The following is a 14,169-nucleotide window of genomic DNA, read 5'->3' on the forward strand; positions in this document are numbered from 1 at the left end:
CTGGCAATCTCACACAGGATGGCCCACACAAAGCACCACACACTCCTGCACACATCACTCACACTCTTAGCTCCATTGGCTCTTAGTGTAATGGGACAGTCTTGTGGACCACCCTGCTACATCCCAAGAGCTTAGGCACACCACAGCTGTCCACATACTTCCACAGCAAAGCCTCACAGCATAAACTGGTTTGATCCTGCCCTTTCATGGTGAAATCATTCCCTATCACAAGTGTCATAAAAATTACCTTGAAAACTCAGATAAATTCCATTAGATCTCCAATTAGTTGAAACTCCCAAACATTTGAGAATAAGTCTTGCATGTTGAGCTCCTACTAGTAAGGGAGACCAGGCAGCCCAGACAGCCACACCAAACACAGCCACACCCAACATAGCCACAAACAACATGGTCACACATAACACAGACCAACACTGCCATGCACAACACACAGATCCAACAAAGCCAGACTCAACACAGCCACACTGAACACAGCTGCACCCACCACAGTCAGACTCAACACAGACCAGACCCAACATGCATCCTCACTGTGCCCACCTCCAGCCTTCCCTGCTGTCTCTTGGAGAGCTCCTGCATAACACTGATGACCCTGATGTTGTCTGGGGATACCTCAAACAGGCTGGCCAGATTCAACACCACGTTCTGCTCATAAAACTCATCTTCCTTCACCATGAGGCCACTGGTGAGGGTGATCATGGGTGTGGTCTTGATGTCAAGGATGTGGCCTTCGCACAGCACCACATGGACCAACTTAGCACTGCGCTGGAAGAAGCTGGTCCCCATTGCCTGCAGGGGAGGGTCTGGGTGAGCTGGAGAGGTGGCGACAGAGACAGGCATGGCATAATAGTGTTTCCCTTGCCTAAAACTATCAGGGAGAGCTATGACAAAACTGACAGGGAGAGACATGACAAGACTGACAGGGAGGCCTGACAAAACTGACATGGAGACATGACAAGACTGAGAGGGAGGCATGACAAAACTGACAGGGAGGCACAACAAAACTGACATGGGGACATGACAAAATTGAGAAAGGCATAACAAAACTGACAGTGAGAGGCATGACAAAACTAAACAGATAGGGAGGCATGACAAAACTGACAGGGAGAGGCAAGGCTGAGTGGTTGTTCTGTTACCAGCAGGAAGAGACAAGGCAGAGCAGTTGGTCCTTTGCCCCAAACTGACTGGGCAAAGTACAGAGCTCCAGTGCCTCAAACAACACAAAACACACAGCCATTCCTTATATTCCCTACACAACACAACACACAGTCATTCCTTACATTCCCAACATAATGCAACACAACACACAACCATCCCTTACATTCCAAACACAACACGACACAACACAACACAGCACACAGCCATCCCTTACATTGTCCAACATGGGAAGGAAAGCCTGAGGATGGGTGGGGTTCTCAGGCAACAGCTTGTAGCCGGCTGCAGAGGTGTTGAGGTTGGCTGGGGGAACAAAGACACCATCCACATAGGTGTCATAACGCTGAGGCTTTGGGAAGATGAGCAGGACAACGGCCTCAGAGGATGGACTGTGTGGCAGGTGCAGACGCAGCACCTGAAGATGTGATGTGAGTGGAGGGTCAGTGTGGTGAGGTCAGGTTAGAGATGCAGCTCCTGAAATAATAATTGATTGGGTTAAGTTAGATTAGGTTGGCTTAGTGTTGGGTGAGATTGTGCTAGGTTGTGAGGTTAGGCTGGGTTAAATGATGTTAGGTTATGCGTCAAAAAGATTGGTGTAAATTGCCTGCTGTTTATCTTCAATTACAATTATTATTATACCACTGAAAATTACTACAACTACTATTACCATAGCTACAATCACTGTCTACTGTTACTACTACCACCATTACAACCACTACAACACCATTACAAGCACCACAGCAGTACCTGAAGGGGCATGCTGGTCATGGCCATCTCATATGTCATCCCTGATGCCACAACGGAGAAGAAGGTTGAGATTTGCTCCTGATACATGTAGCCAGCACACCAGCCTCTGTCCATCTGTCCATTGAGGAGGTCCACGTACCCACTAGGGCCTGGAGGAGGAGGAGGAGGAGGAGGAGGAGGAGGAGAAGGCATTAGTAACACTCACAAAAAATCCCATGTGGAATTGACAATCTGGTAAATAGATTTATAAGGACAAGATAAAAAAAAAAAGTGGCTTGTGTTGGCAATGAGGGTGATGGGGGAGAGGCGCCGCACCTCAGTGTCTGTGTCCATGCTCTCAATGATCATGAGGCGGTGATGCAGTGAGAGGCACTTCCATGCCTGCCATGATGGAACCACAACAAAGGAAGCATCATGGACAATGCCTGTGGGATGAGACAAAAGGAGAGTACAGGGAGTGGTAAGGGATCTCAAACAACAACAGGTCTTTAATTTTTTAACTGCCTGATTTGGGTGCAGTGTGTGTGTGTGTGTGTGTGTGTGTGTGTGTGTGTGTGTGTGTGTGTGTGTGTGTGTGTGTGTGTGTGTGTGTGTGCACAAGTGTGTGTTGCAGAGCTGTGTGTATATCTGACACACACACACACACACACACACACACACACACACACACACACACAAAGTTTGCAATGTAGGTACAAGCAGAAGAGGTAATTAGTGGGTCTTGGAGGTTGTCTGGAGATGAAGAATATAAAAATGTATGGATAAACAGGGATATGGATGAGATTGAAAGGTTGAAGCAAAAGGAGCTGATAAATGAGGCTAAACAAAAAGACAAACAACAAAAAGAGAAGTTTTTCTGAAGAGTAAGAGACATGAGAATAAAGAAATGGTACATCAAACAGTATGTTATACTAATGTAAATGGATTAATGTCAACAAAGATGGAATTAAATGAGTTATTAAACAGAACCGCACCGGATGTTGCTGTATTATGTGAGACAAAATGGAAAAATGAATGGGGAACTCCTGACACTGGTAAATATGATTTATGGATGAAAAACAGAAGTGACAAGGGAGGAGGGGGGAGTGATCATTCTGATTAAAAAGTGTGTTGAAGTGGAGAGGGTAATAAAAAGTGAAGACAAGTCTGAAATTCTACAAGTGATGATTAGAAGTGGAAAAGAAAGGATAATGAATTATGTAGGAGTGTATGTGCCACCTGTGACCAATGCTTGGCAAAAAGAAGAACACGAAGAGACGTTGGTAGATGTGTTAAAAGGTCTTGAAAAGATAGTGATGGAAAGTAGTGATATAGTTATTGTTGGTGATTTTAATTGTAAGGAGATAAAGTGGGAAACACTGACAACTAATAGAAGTGAGACCTCATGGAGTAATAGACTGTTAACCTGAACAGTGGAAAACTTGATGACTCAGTGGGTAGACTGTGATATAAGATTTAGTGGAAGAGATAAACCATCAAGACTTGATTTAGTGTTTACCAAGGACATGGAAATTATTGAAACAATACACTATGATAGCCCTCTAGGTAAAAGTGACCACATGTTGATGGAATTTAATTTGAAAAATGAAAATGTAATCACTGATGAAAATTATAAGGTAAGAAGATTTAAATATAGTAAAGATGATTTTGAAAAATTAAGAAAGTAGTTTGTTGCCATGGGCTGGAAAGACTTTGAAGATGTAGATGTTCCAGAAAATGAGATGAATTTATAAGGAAATATAATTCTGCTGTGGAGAAATTTGTACCTAAAGGAGGAGTGAGATGTAGAAAGGGTAAAGAATGGTTCAATACATAATGCAAAGAAACTACAAATTGTAAATCAAATGGTTGGAATAGATGGAAGAAGAGGAAAACTGAGAGCAGATGGGAGGAATATATTGATGCTAGAAACAAGTACATTGAGATAATAAGAATGGAGAGAAGAAACTATAAAAGAGATATAAAAGATAAGTGTATAAATGAAACCAAACAGGACATGGTGGAGGTTATGAACAATAGTTTCAGATTGTTATTTACTGTGGAAGGGGAGTTTGATGCTGGAAGGGATAAGTTGGTGAGATATATACTGAGTGCAGTCCCAGTCAGTTATGAGGAAATACTTAAAATGATGGAAGAACTTGAAGTAATTAAAGCATCTGATCCAGATGGAGTACCAAACAAGATATTGAAGGAATGTACAGAACAACTGCCTGATAAAATTCAGTCTAGTGGTGACATCACTATCACAGGGAAGAGAACCAAAAGACTGGAAAAGAACAAATATTACACCAACATACAAAAGAGGAAATAAGGAAAATACACTAAAATATAGACCAGTGTCCTTGAATAGTGTTTTTTTTTTTTTATGTAGGAGGGACACTGGCCAAGGGCAACGAAAATCCAATAAAAAAAAAAAAAGCCCACCGAGATGCCAGTCCCAGAAAAGTAAAAAAAATTGAAGGATAAGTGTCTTGAAACCTCCCTCTTGAAGGAATTCAATTCATAGGAAGGTGGAAATACAGAAGCAGACAGGGAGTTCCAGAGTTTACCAAAGAAAGGGATCAATAATTGAGTATACTGGTTAACTCTTGCATTAGAGAGGTGGACAGAATAGGGGTGAGAGAAAGAAGAGTCTTGTGCAGCAAGGCTATGGGAGGAGGGGAGGCATGCAGTTAGCAAGATCAGAAAAGCAGTTAGCATGAAAATAGCGGTAGAAGACAGCTAGAGATGCAACATTGCGGCGATGAGAAAGGCTGAAGACAGTCAGTTAGAGGAGAGGAGTTGATGAGACGAAAACTTTTTTATTCCACCCTGTCTAGAAGAGCGGCATGAGTGGAACCTCCCCAGACATGTGAAGCATTCTCCATACATGGACGGATAAGGCCCTTGTACAGAGTTAGCAGCTGGGGGGATGAGAAAAACTGGCAGAGACATCTCAGAACACCTAACTTCATAGAAGCTGTTTTAGCTAGAGATGAGATGTGAAGTTTCCAGTTCAGATTATAAGTAAAGGACAGACCAAGGATGTTCAGTGTAGAAGAGGGGGACAGTTGAGTGTCACTGAAGAAGAGGGGATAGTTGTCTGGAAGATTGTGTCGAGTTGATAGATGGAGGAATTGAGTTATTGAGGCATTGAACAATACCAAGTTTGCTCTGCCCCAATCAGAAATTTTAGAAAGATCAGAAGTCAGGCGTTCTGTGGCTTCCCTGCATGAAATGTTTACCTCCTGAAGGGTTGGACGTCTATAAAAAGACATGGAAAAGTGCAGGGTGGTATCATCAGCGTAGGAGTGGATAGGGTAGGAAATTTGATTTACAAGGTCATTGATGAATAATAAAAAGAGAGTGGGTGACAGGACAGAACCCTGAGGAACACCACTGTTAATAGATTTAGGAGAAGAACAGTGACCGTCTACCACAGCAGCAATAGAACGGTCAGAAAGGAAACTTGAGAGAAAGATAGAAGCCATAGGGGGGTAATTTGGAAATCAAGACTTTGTGCCAGACTCTATCAGGAGCTTTTGATATGTCCAAGGCAACAACAAAAGTTTCACCAAAATCTCTAAAAGAGGATGACCAAGACTCAGTAAGGAAAGCCAGAGGATCACCAGTAGAGCGGCTTTGACGGAACCCATACTGGCAATCAGATAGAAGTTTGTGAAGTGACAGATGTTTAAGTATCTTCCTGTTGAGGATAGATTAAAAAACTTTAGATAGGCAGGAAATTAAAGCAATAGGACAGTAGTTTGAGGGATTAGAACAGTCGCCCTTTTTAGGAACAGGCTGAATGTAGGCAAACTTTCAGCAAGAAGGAAAAGTAGATGTTGACAGACAGTGCTGAAAGAGTTTGACTAGGCAAGGTGCAAGCGCGGAGGCACAGTTTCGGAGAACAATAGGAGGGACCCCATCAGGTCCATAAGCCTTTCAAGGGTTTAGGCCAGCAAGGGCATGGAAAACATCATTGTGAAGAATTTTAATAGGTAGCATGAAGTAGTTAGAGGGTGGAGGAGAGGGAGGAACAAGCCCAGAATCGTTCAAGGTAGAGTTTTTAGCAAAGGTTTGAGCAAAGAGTTCAGCTTTAGAAATAGATGTGATGGTAGTGGTGCTATCTGGTTGAAATAAAGGAGGGAAAGAAGAAGAAGAAGCAAAGTTATTGAAGATATTTTTGGCTAGATGCCAGGAGATATTTTTGGCTAGATGTCAGAGAGTCATGAGGGTAGTTAGATCTTGAAAAATTTTGACACTTTCTATTAATGAAGGAGTTTTTGACTAGATGGAGAACAGATTTGGCATGGTTCCGGACAGAAATATAAAGTGCATGAGATTCTGGTGATGGAAGGCTAAGTACCTTTTGTGGGCCACCTCTCTATCATGTATAGCACGAGAACAAGCTGTGTTCAACCAAGGTTTGGAAGGTTTAGTCCGAGAAAAAGAGAGAGGAATGAATGTATGCCTCCATGCCAGACACTATCACCTCTGTTATGCATTCAGCGCACAAAGACGGGTCTCTGACACAGAAGCAGTAGTCATTCCAAGGAAAATCAGCAAAATACCTCCTCAGGTCCCCCCAACTAGCAGAGGCAAAATGCCAGAGGCACCTTTGCTTAGGGGGATGCTGAGGAGGGATTGGAGTGATAGGACAAGATACAGATATGAGACTGTGATCGGAGGAGCTCAATGGAATAGAGAGGGTGACAGCATAAACAGAAGGATTAGAGGTCAGGAAGAAGTCAAGAATGTTGGGCATATCTCCAAGACGGTCAGAAATACAAGTAGGGTGTTGCACCAATTGCTCTAGGTCGTAGAGCATAGCAAAGTTGAAGGCTAATTCACCAGGATGGTCAGTGAAGGGAGAGGAAAGCCAAAGCTGGTGGTGAACACTGAAGTCTCCAAGAATGGAGATCTCTGCAAAAAGGGAAGAGTGTCAGAATGTGCTCCACTTTGGAAGTTAAGTAGTCAAAGAATTTCTTATAATCAGAGGAGTTAGGTGAGAGATATACAGCACAGATAAATTTAGTTTGAGAGTGACTCTGTAGTCGTAGCCAGATAGTGGAAAACTCGGAAGATTCAAGAGCATGGACATGAGAGCAGGTTAAATTGTTGCGCACATAAATGCAACATCCAGCTTTGGATTGAAAATGAGGATAGAGAAAGTAGGAGGGAACAGAAAAAGGGCTACTGTCAGTTGCCTCAGGCACCTGAGTATCAGTGAGGAAAAGAAGATGATGTTTAGAAGAGGAGAGGTGGTGTTCTACAGACTGAAAATTAGATCTTAGATCACAAATGTTGCAGAAGTAAATGAAGAAAAAATTGAGGGGGTGTCAAGATACTTAGGGGCGTCATCAGCAGAGCAGTCCAACCAGGGGACATTTGTGGTCCCCTCCCCAGATGAGGACTCCAAAGCTGGTGTAGGAGTTGCCATGAATTTTGAAATTTTGAGTGAAGGTTGTGTGTGTTATTAGGTGCTTGTAGTTTTGTGTGGAGGAAGAGAGTTGTCTTTATAGGGCAGGCTGTGACTGCCCCCTTGTGTTGTGAGACACAAAAGGAAAAGTTCAGTGAGATCACAGGTAGGTTTAATGATAAGTTCACAGTACCCCCTGATCCAGTGCTTTAGACCTCACTGGGAGTAATTATTGTTTTAGCAGGTGTCTACTGCCTCCTCCTGAAGGAAAATTATGTGAAAGAACAATAAAGGAAAGATGGATGGAACACCTGGAAAAAGATGAAGTTTTAGTAAATTGTCAATTTGGATTTAAAAGGGGAAGATCATGCTCCATAAACTTACTGTCCTTTCATTCAAGGATAGTTAATATTGTGCAGGAGAGAGACGGATGGGCGGATGGTGTCTACTTAGACTTGAAGAAAGCAAAGTACATCCCAAAGATTGCTAAGGAAGATTAAAAAATTATGGAAAATTTGGAGGAAGACAGCTGGAGTGAATGGAGGATTATCTGGATGATAGAGAGATGAGAACTGTAATACAAGACCAGAATTCATCTTGGCTAAAAGTAACTAGTGGTGTCCCACAGGGGTCAGATTTAGGACCGATAAAGTTTGTAATATATGTGAACGACATAAATGAAGAAACAGATAGTTATATGAACTTATTTGCAGATGATGCTAAACTGATGAGAAGGATAGATAATGTAAATGACTGTATGGTACTGCAAGATGATGTAAATAAGATAAATAGATGGAGTAAATCTTGGCAAATGGAATTCCATTTCAGTAAATGCAAAGTAATGGAGTTTGGTAAGAGTAAGAAAAGAATACAATATTATTATGATATGGATGGTGTGAAGTTAAAGAAGTCAAAAGAGGAAGTAGATTTGGGAGTAACAGTTACTGAAAATTTGACACATTGATAAAATTACTGGAGACAGTGAAATTGTTAAAAAGAATAAGAATGGCACTCATAATTGGAAGAAAAAATGATAAAAAGTTGTTGATTTCCATGATAAGACTAAGATTGGAATATGCAGCAGTGGTGTGGTCTCATCATACAAAGAGGAATATTATAAAATTAGAAAAAGCATAAAGAGCAGTCACTAAGATGGTTTCAGAGTTGAGTAAATTGACCTATGAAGAGAGATTAAGAATGTTGGAAATTCCTACCCTTGAAAATAGGAGAGAGAGAGGAGATTTAATAAACATCTATAGAATGATAAATGGTATGGAAAATGTGAAGAAAGAAGGTTTTTATAAATTTAGACACAGAGAGTACAAGGGGTCACAGCAAGAAGTTGAAGAAAGTTAACTGTAGAAGAGACATTAAGAAGTATAGTTTTCCTCACTGAAATGAGAACAAATGGAATGAACTCAGTGAAGACGTTGTCAATGCCGAAACTGTCAGTGCTTTTAAAACCAAACTGATAGATATAGAGACGCTGTACTATGAGATTACTCCCCTCCCGTACACCACAACTAGATACACACAACTAGGTAAATATACACACACACACACACACACACACATGGAAGTGAGAGAGAGAGAGAGAGAGAGAGAGAGAGAGAGAGAGAGAGAGAGAGAGAGAGAGAGAGAGAGAGAGAGAGAGAGAGAGAGAGAGAGAGAGAGAGAGAGAGAGAGAGAGAGAGAGAGAGAGAGAGAGAGAGAGAGAGAGAGAGAGAGAGAGAGAGAGAGAGAGAGAGAGAGAGAGAGAGAGAGAGAGAGAGAGAGAGAGAGAGAGAGAGAGAGAGAGAGAGAGAGTGTGGGCTCGCTCACTCTGAGTTGCCAAACATCATTTCAAGACATATGGGTGCAAAATACAGGCTGCCAAGATTAAAAAGAGCCTTCATATCATATGATGTAAGTCACAGTTACATGCTGTTCATCATATGATAAATGTTGCAGTTTATGGGTTAAGGACATTAACCTAACATAACCAGACCTAAACCTTAATAGAAAAAATAAAGAGTCCAAGGTGTGGTTTGCAGACCTCCTCTTCCTCATCCTCAAAGGGTACTGGTGCCATCGATTGTTCAGCACTCAACTAATTTTGGCAAAACACTGTGCAATCTTAAGAATTGTATGCCTTGCTTATGGAACTGCATGATAAAATCCAAGTATTTAAATTTGTGTGCACTGCACTCAGGTGACTGGCTGAAAATAAATGATGCATTGCCTGGAAGTAAGTGACATTTAACGACATTCTAATGTCATTAAAAGTACAGTTCTCATTTGCTGAACAAAAGAGATGCAAGAGAGCATGCATCATTACATACTGGAAACAAACATACGAACACATGCATCACACTATATCTCTCCAAGTAAACCCTGTCAGCATGGACTTACAATTTGTGACGCAGTGTACGATGGATCACGTCACTAATGTAACCGTGAGTGACCCTAAAACAACCCTCACAGCCATATTGTACAGTATGTATTCATCACCAATATCCACATAATTTAGCTGCTTCATGAGGAGCTGCTATAGCTAAGATTATTCAATGTCACTATCTCTTTTTGAAAAAGCATAATATTTTGAGCAGTAAAAAAATTTATCTCAGTCTGAAAAATTATCATGATCAACATGTTTACCAAGAAGTGGCCCCAAAAAACAGGTATACACTGTCACTCTATTGCAGTGTCTTGCATTGGCTAATGATCATAGGGGCCTTCCTGGGGAGGGAGTGGGAAGATGGCTAATGTGGGAAAGGAAGAGGTAAAAGAGAGGGCTGAGACTCACCTGCGCTGATGTTGCTTGGTCAACTTCACATAAGGGTCATTTAGCTGTCTCGTCAACCAGTCCTGTGAGCTTTTACTTTTTCCTCTCAGATTTTTAGGCACAGTCTTGTAAGCAGCACATGATGTACAAGAGTAACAGCTGCCCTGTACAGTGGCAGTGTGTCTTGAAGCCATCACTCCCACTACCCTGTTGTGTTCTTGTTCTTGTTGGGGATTTGAGGGGCTGTGCAGGCTGTGGTGCCACAACCTCTAGAGGCCTGGAGGTGCTGGCAGCAGGCAAGTTATCCAGTTATATTCTGGTGAGCTGCTGGAGGAAGACCCTGGTATGGTTAAGTGTCTTGAAGGCCAAGCTGGGGTCTTGGAAACCACCCAAGAGGTCTGCTAGTGATGGCCTGTGGATGTGGAGTAATAACACTGAGTGGAGAAGAGCAGTGTGGTGGGAGAGGTGGTGAGAAGGACTGGGTGGGAACTGGCTCCAGAATGCATGTTGCAAATGTTTAAAATATGTATGCAATCATTAACATTATTTTGGAAGTCTTGCAAATGATATCTACGAATGAGCAAAATATTATTTTTGATGACATAAAACGCACCTTTTTTCTCCCCCAAAAATGTCTCAGAAAATGAGCCTGCATCTTATAAGACAAAGGTTCAGCTTTGGGACAGTGGCCAGTGGTAAGTCTGTGGCAACAGTGGCCCTTCGATCAAATCCCAAACATCTTCACATACATAAACAAAGTGATGATCAATTCTATACCACAAAAACAATTCTTTTTTACAAGATAACAATGCATAACAGGTCATACTTACTAGTAATTCACATAAAATAACACCAGTCAGGAAGAAATTAGGTGATGACTCTTACATTTCATGTACCAAAACAAACTTGCAGTTGGTTGCAAACCAAACCTGGTGACAATTGCAGGATTCACTGCGTTTCTTAGTATGATGCCATTATTCCTTGAGGTAAGACACACCTCCATACAACTGGAATTGTACCTATCTTTTAAGATTCTTACCTTGCATACATGTTCAACAAAACTTGAAGCTAATGAGAAACTATTGCATTCTTAAAAATAGCTTACTACCTAACAAAATAAAAGATTTTATAAGTGAAGAGAGTGTCATGAAGTAGGGCGACTCATGGTGATGGTTTGTACTGAATATTTCAAATAAAAATACATTGTAGAGAATAAGGTGAATCTGTTTTCACACATCCTTATGCTTTGAAAATGTACTAAAATATACAACTAGGATCATTTGTAGAATGATGATAAAAAAATGTGATGTACAAACTTTATTACAATCTGGCCTCTGACAATGTCACTGTCTATGCCACATTTGTTTACATCTCACAGCAGGATTAGTCTAAGTACTAGTGTTGGTAGGTCCTAGCAAATATTAAGGTTTTTTAAATGTAAAATATTGAGATCTAATAAGGATCTGAATACATATAAGAGGGCTTCAAATGTCAGGTGAAACCCTCCACTTCATATTCAGAGCTTAAACCTGTTTACTTACCTTTTTTTTTTTTTTTTATGCCTGCCCAAACTGAGGTGCGTCTTATTGAGTCCATGTGTCTTATAAGCCATTAATTATGGTATAATGAAATACGAATAAGTGTCTGCATCCAGCATTTGAAGAAGCTGCATAAACAATATGAAAATATTTCATTCATGCTGGCTAATATTAGGCACTGATTTAGTGTTGTCATAAGCTCAATAGTTTTTTGTACTCCGATTGGTATATATATATATATATATATATATATATATATATATATATATATATATATATATATATATATATATATATATATATATATATATATATATATATATATATATTTATTTATGCAAGCCCAGTGACACATCATAAAGAGTTAAGACTGCTAAACAGAGAGGGAAACCTGTGACCATAGTCCTCATGAGTAAATAAAAAAAACTTATGTCCATAGATATGCAAAATAAATTGTTTGCTGATTGTACTACATGTAGCCCTTCATCTCTCAAATTATAATGCAATATTTTTCAGGCACCAAAGATTTTTCAAGGGGAGTGCATTAATGATGCATATATCGAGTTTGTCTAAATCTGAAATGTTTGAGGTGCATTTATCACATTTAAACCTAGTCCATTTCACATAAACCAATGGCAATCAAGAGGAATAGAGAAGCTCCAGTGGGGAATTATATGAAACAGACATTTTCTGATGTTGCTGTATCATATGCTTAATTGCCATACTTTTAAACCTTCTGCCAATGCTGGTGATCACCTGGCCAAACTGCACCAGACAATCAAGATAGTGGGAAGTCCTTACTTTAAAAAAAATCCAAAGTTCACCAAGGTTGTCAATCAGCGGGGTGGGCAAGCATGAGTGGTCACCAATGCTTACATCTCATATTCCTGCCCAACTCAGCACATCACTGACAGAAAAAAATGTATGAGAAACAAATTTGTTTACATCTGCTGCAGTCACCATGGCAACCAGCAAAGAAGTGACGGTTTGTTGGGCTACTCCTTTATCATTTTTTGATAAGGAAATCCTCATTAACATGGTAAAAGAGCATATTAATGTAATAAATAACAAGAGCACAAAGTTTTATACAGTAAACAAGAAGGCAATGGAGTGGCTAAGAAGTTTTGTGACGAGTGGGCATCACAAGACTCACCAGCACATGAGGAAAATGTGAAAAAACATCAGAAATGGATGTGAAACATTGTTTGACATTGTTTATGATGTTATATAATGCATGGTAATATGAACTGGGTGACATTGATGTCTGTGTGTGTGTGTGTGTGTGTGTGTGTGTGTGTGTGTGTGTGTGTGTGTGTGTGTGTGTGTGTGTGTATTTACCTAGTTGTATTGTACAGGGCACGAGCCAAAGTTCATTTCGTCCTGTCTCCATAACCATGCTTATTCAGTTTCTCTTTAAACATGTGTACACCGTTTGCCAAAACCACTTCTTTCTTCGAATCATTCCAGATTTCAAGAGTTCGATACGGGAAACTATTTCTTGATGTAGCTCAAACATCCACTCTATTTTATTCTCAAACAGATGAGAAACACTGTTTATGAAGTTGTATAATGTATGACGTGAATAGGGTGATGTTGGTATCTGTGTGTGTGTGTGTGTGTGTGTGTGTGTGTGTGTGTGTGTGCATTGTACAGGGCACAAGCCAAAGTTTATTTTGTCCTGTCTCCATAACCATATTTATCCAGTTTCTCTTTAAACATGTGTACACTGTTTGCCACAACCACCTCTTCCTTCAAATCATTCCAGATTTCAATAGTTTGATACAGGAAGCTGCATTTCTTGGTGCCGCTCAAACATCCACTCTTCTTTATTTTCTTCCCATGTCCCCTCACCCATCTCTCTCCCTCCTCCATCTGTGATAGCAAGTCAATTCTGTCTATTCTTCCTATATTGTTTACTAATTTGTACATTGTTATCAGGTCTCCTCTTATTCTTCTCTCTTGTAGCGTTGGTAATCCCATCTCTTCAAGTCTTTCTTCATAGCTTAAGTCTTTCAGTTCTGGTACCATCTTTGTTGCTATCCTCTGTATTCTTTCCAGTTTCTGTATATCTTTTTTTCCTATTTGGACCCCAAACTAACGCTGCGTGCTCCAATTTAGGTTATATCATTCTTGTTATAATTTTCTTCATTATTTCTCTATCTAAATAGTTAAATGCCACCCTAATGTCTGTTAAAAGGCTGTATGTAGAGCCAAATATTATGTTTATGTGCCTTCTTTTTCTTCATGAATTTTTTGTTATTATTTCTCTTTCCATTTTGTAATTCAATGAAGATATCTTTTTACTTTTTCCTATTTCCAACACATGGCATTTTCTGGCATTGAATTCTAGTTTCCATCTTTGGCTCTATGTATGTATCTTGTCAATATCCTTTTGTAACTCCTTGCAGTCATTTTCATCCCTTACTATTTTCATTATTTTTGCATCATCAGCAAAAAGGTTTATATAACTATTTAGATCCTCTGTCATATCATTTACATATATTTGAAACATAATAGGTGCCAACACAGATCCTTGTGGTACCCCACTT

At 40.2% G+C, this 14,169-nt stretch overlaps 1 protein-coding gene across 3 annotated transcripts in view; it reads right to left on the reverse strand.

The window, feature by feature from the left end:
- Positions 1–1,447: 1,447 nt before the first annotated feature.
- The window catches only part of LOC135098146 (fibrocystin-L-like), a 32,613-nt gene continuing 19,891 nt past the window's right edge, over positions 1,448–14,169 (reverse strand). For 2 of the 3 annotated variants that reach the window (XM_064000358.1, XM_064000357.1), the window contains exons 6-10: positions 12,422–12,527; positions 10,104–10,494; positions 2,233–2,342; positions 1,918–2,066; positions 1,448–1,644 (exon numbers count right to left, since the gene is read on the reverse strand). In XM_064000358.1, the coding sequence (XP_063856428.1) occupies positions 12,500–12,527 (28 nt within the window). In that variant the 3' untranslated portion in view covers positions 1,448–1,644; positions 1,918–2,066; positions 2,233–2,342; positions 10,104–10,494; positions 12,422–12,499. The remainder of the gene's footprint in view (positions 1,645–1,917; positions 2,067–2,232; positions 2,343–10,103; positions 10,495–12,421; positions 12,528–14,169) is intronic. The other variant, XM_064000359.1, reaches the window with a different exon arrangement.

Source organism: Scylla paramamosain, unplaced genomic scaffold (assembly GCF_035594125.1).
Source record: "Scylla paramamosain isolate STU-SP2022 unplaced genomic scaffold, ASM3559412v1 Contig47, whole genome shotgun sequence".
Lineage (NCBI taxonomy): Eukaryota > Metazoa > Arthropoda > Malacostraca > Decapoda > Portunidae > Scylla > Scylla paramamosain.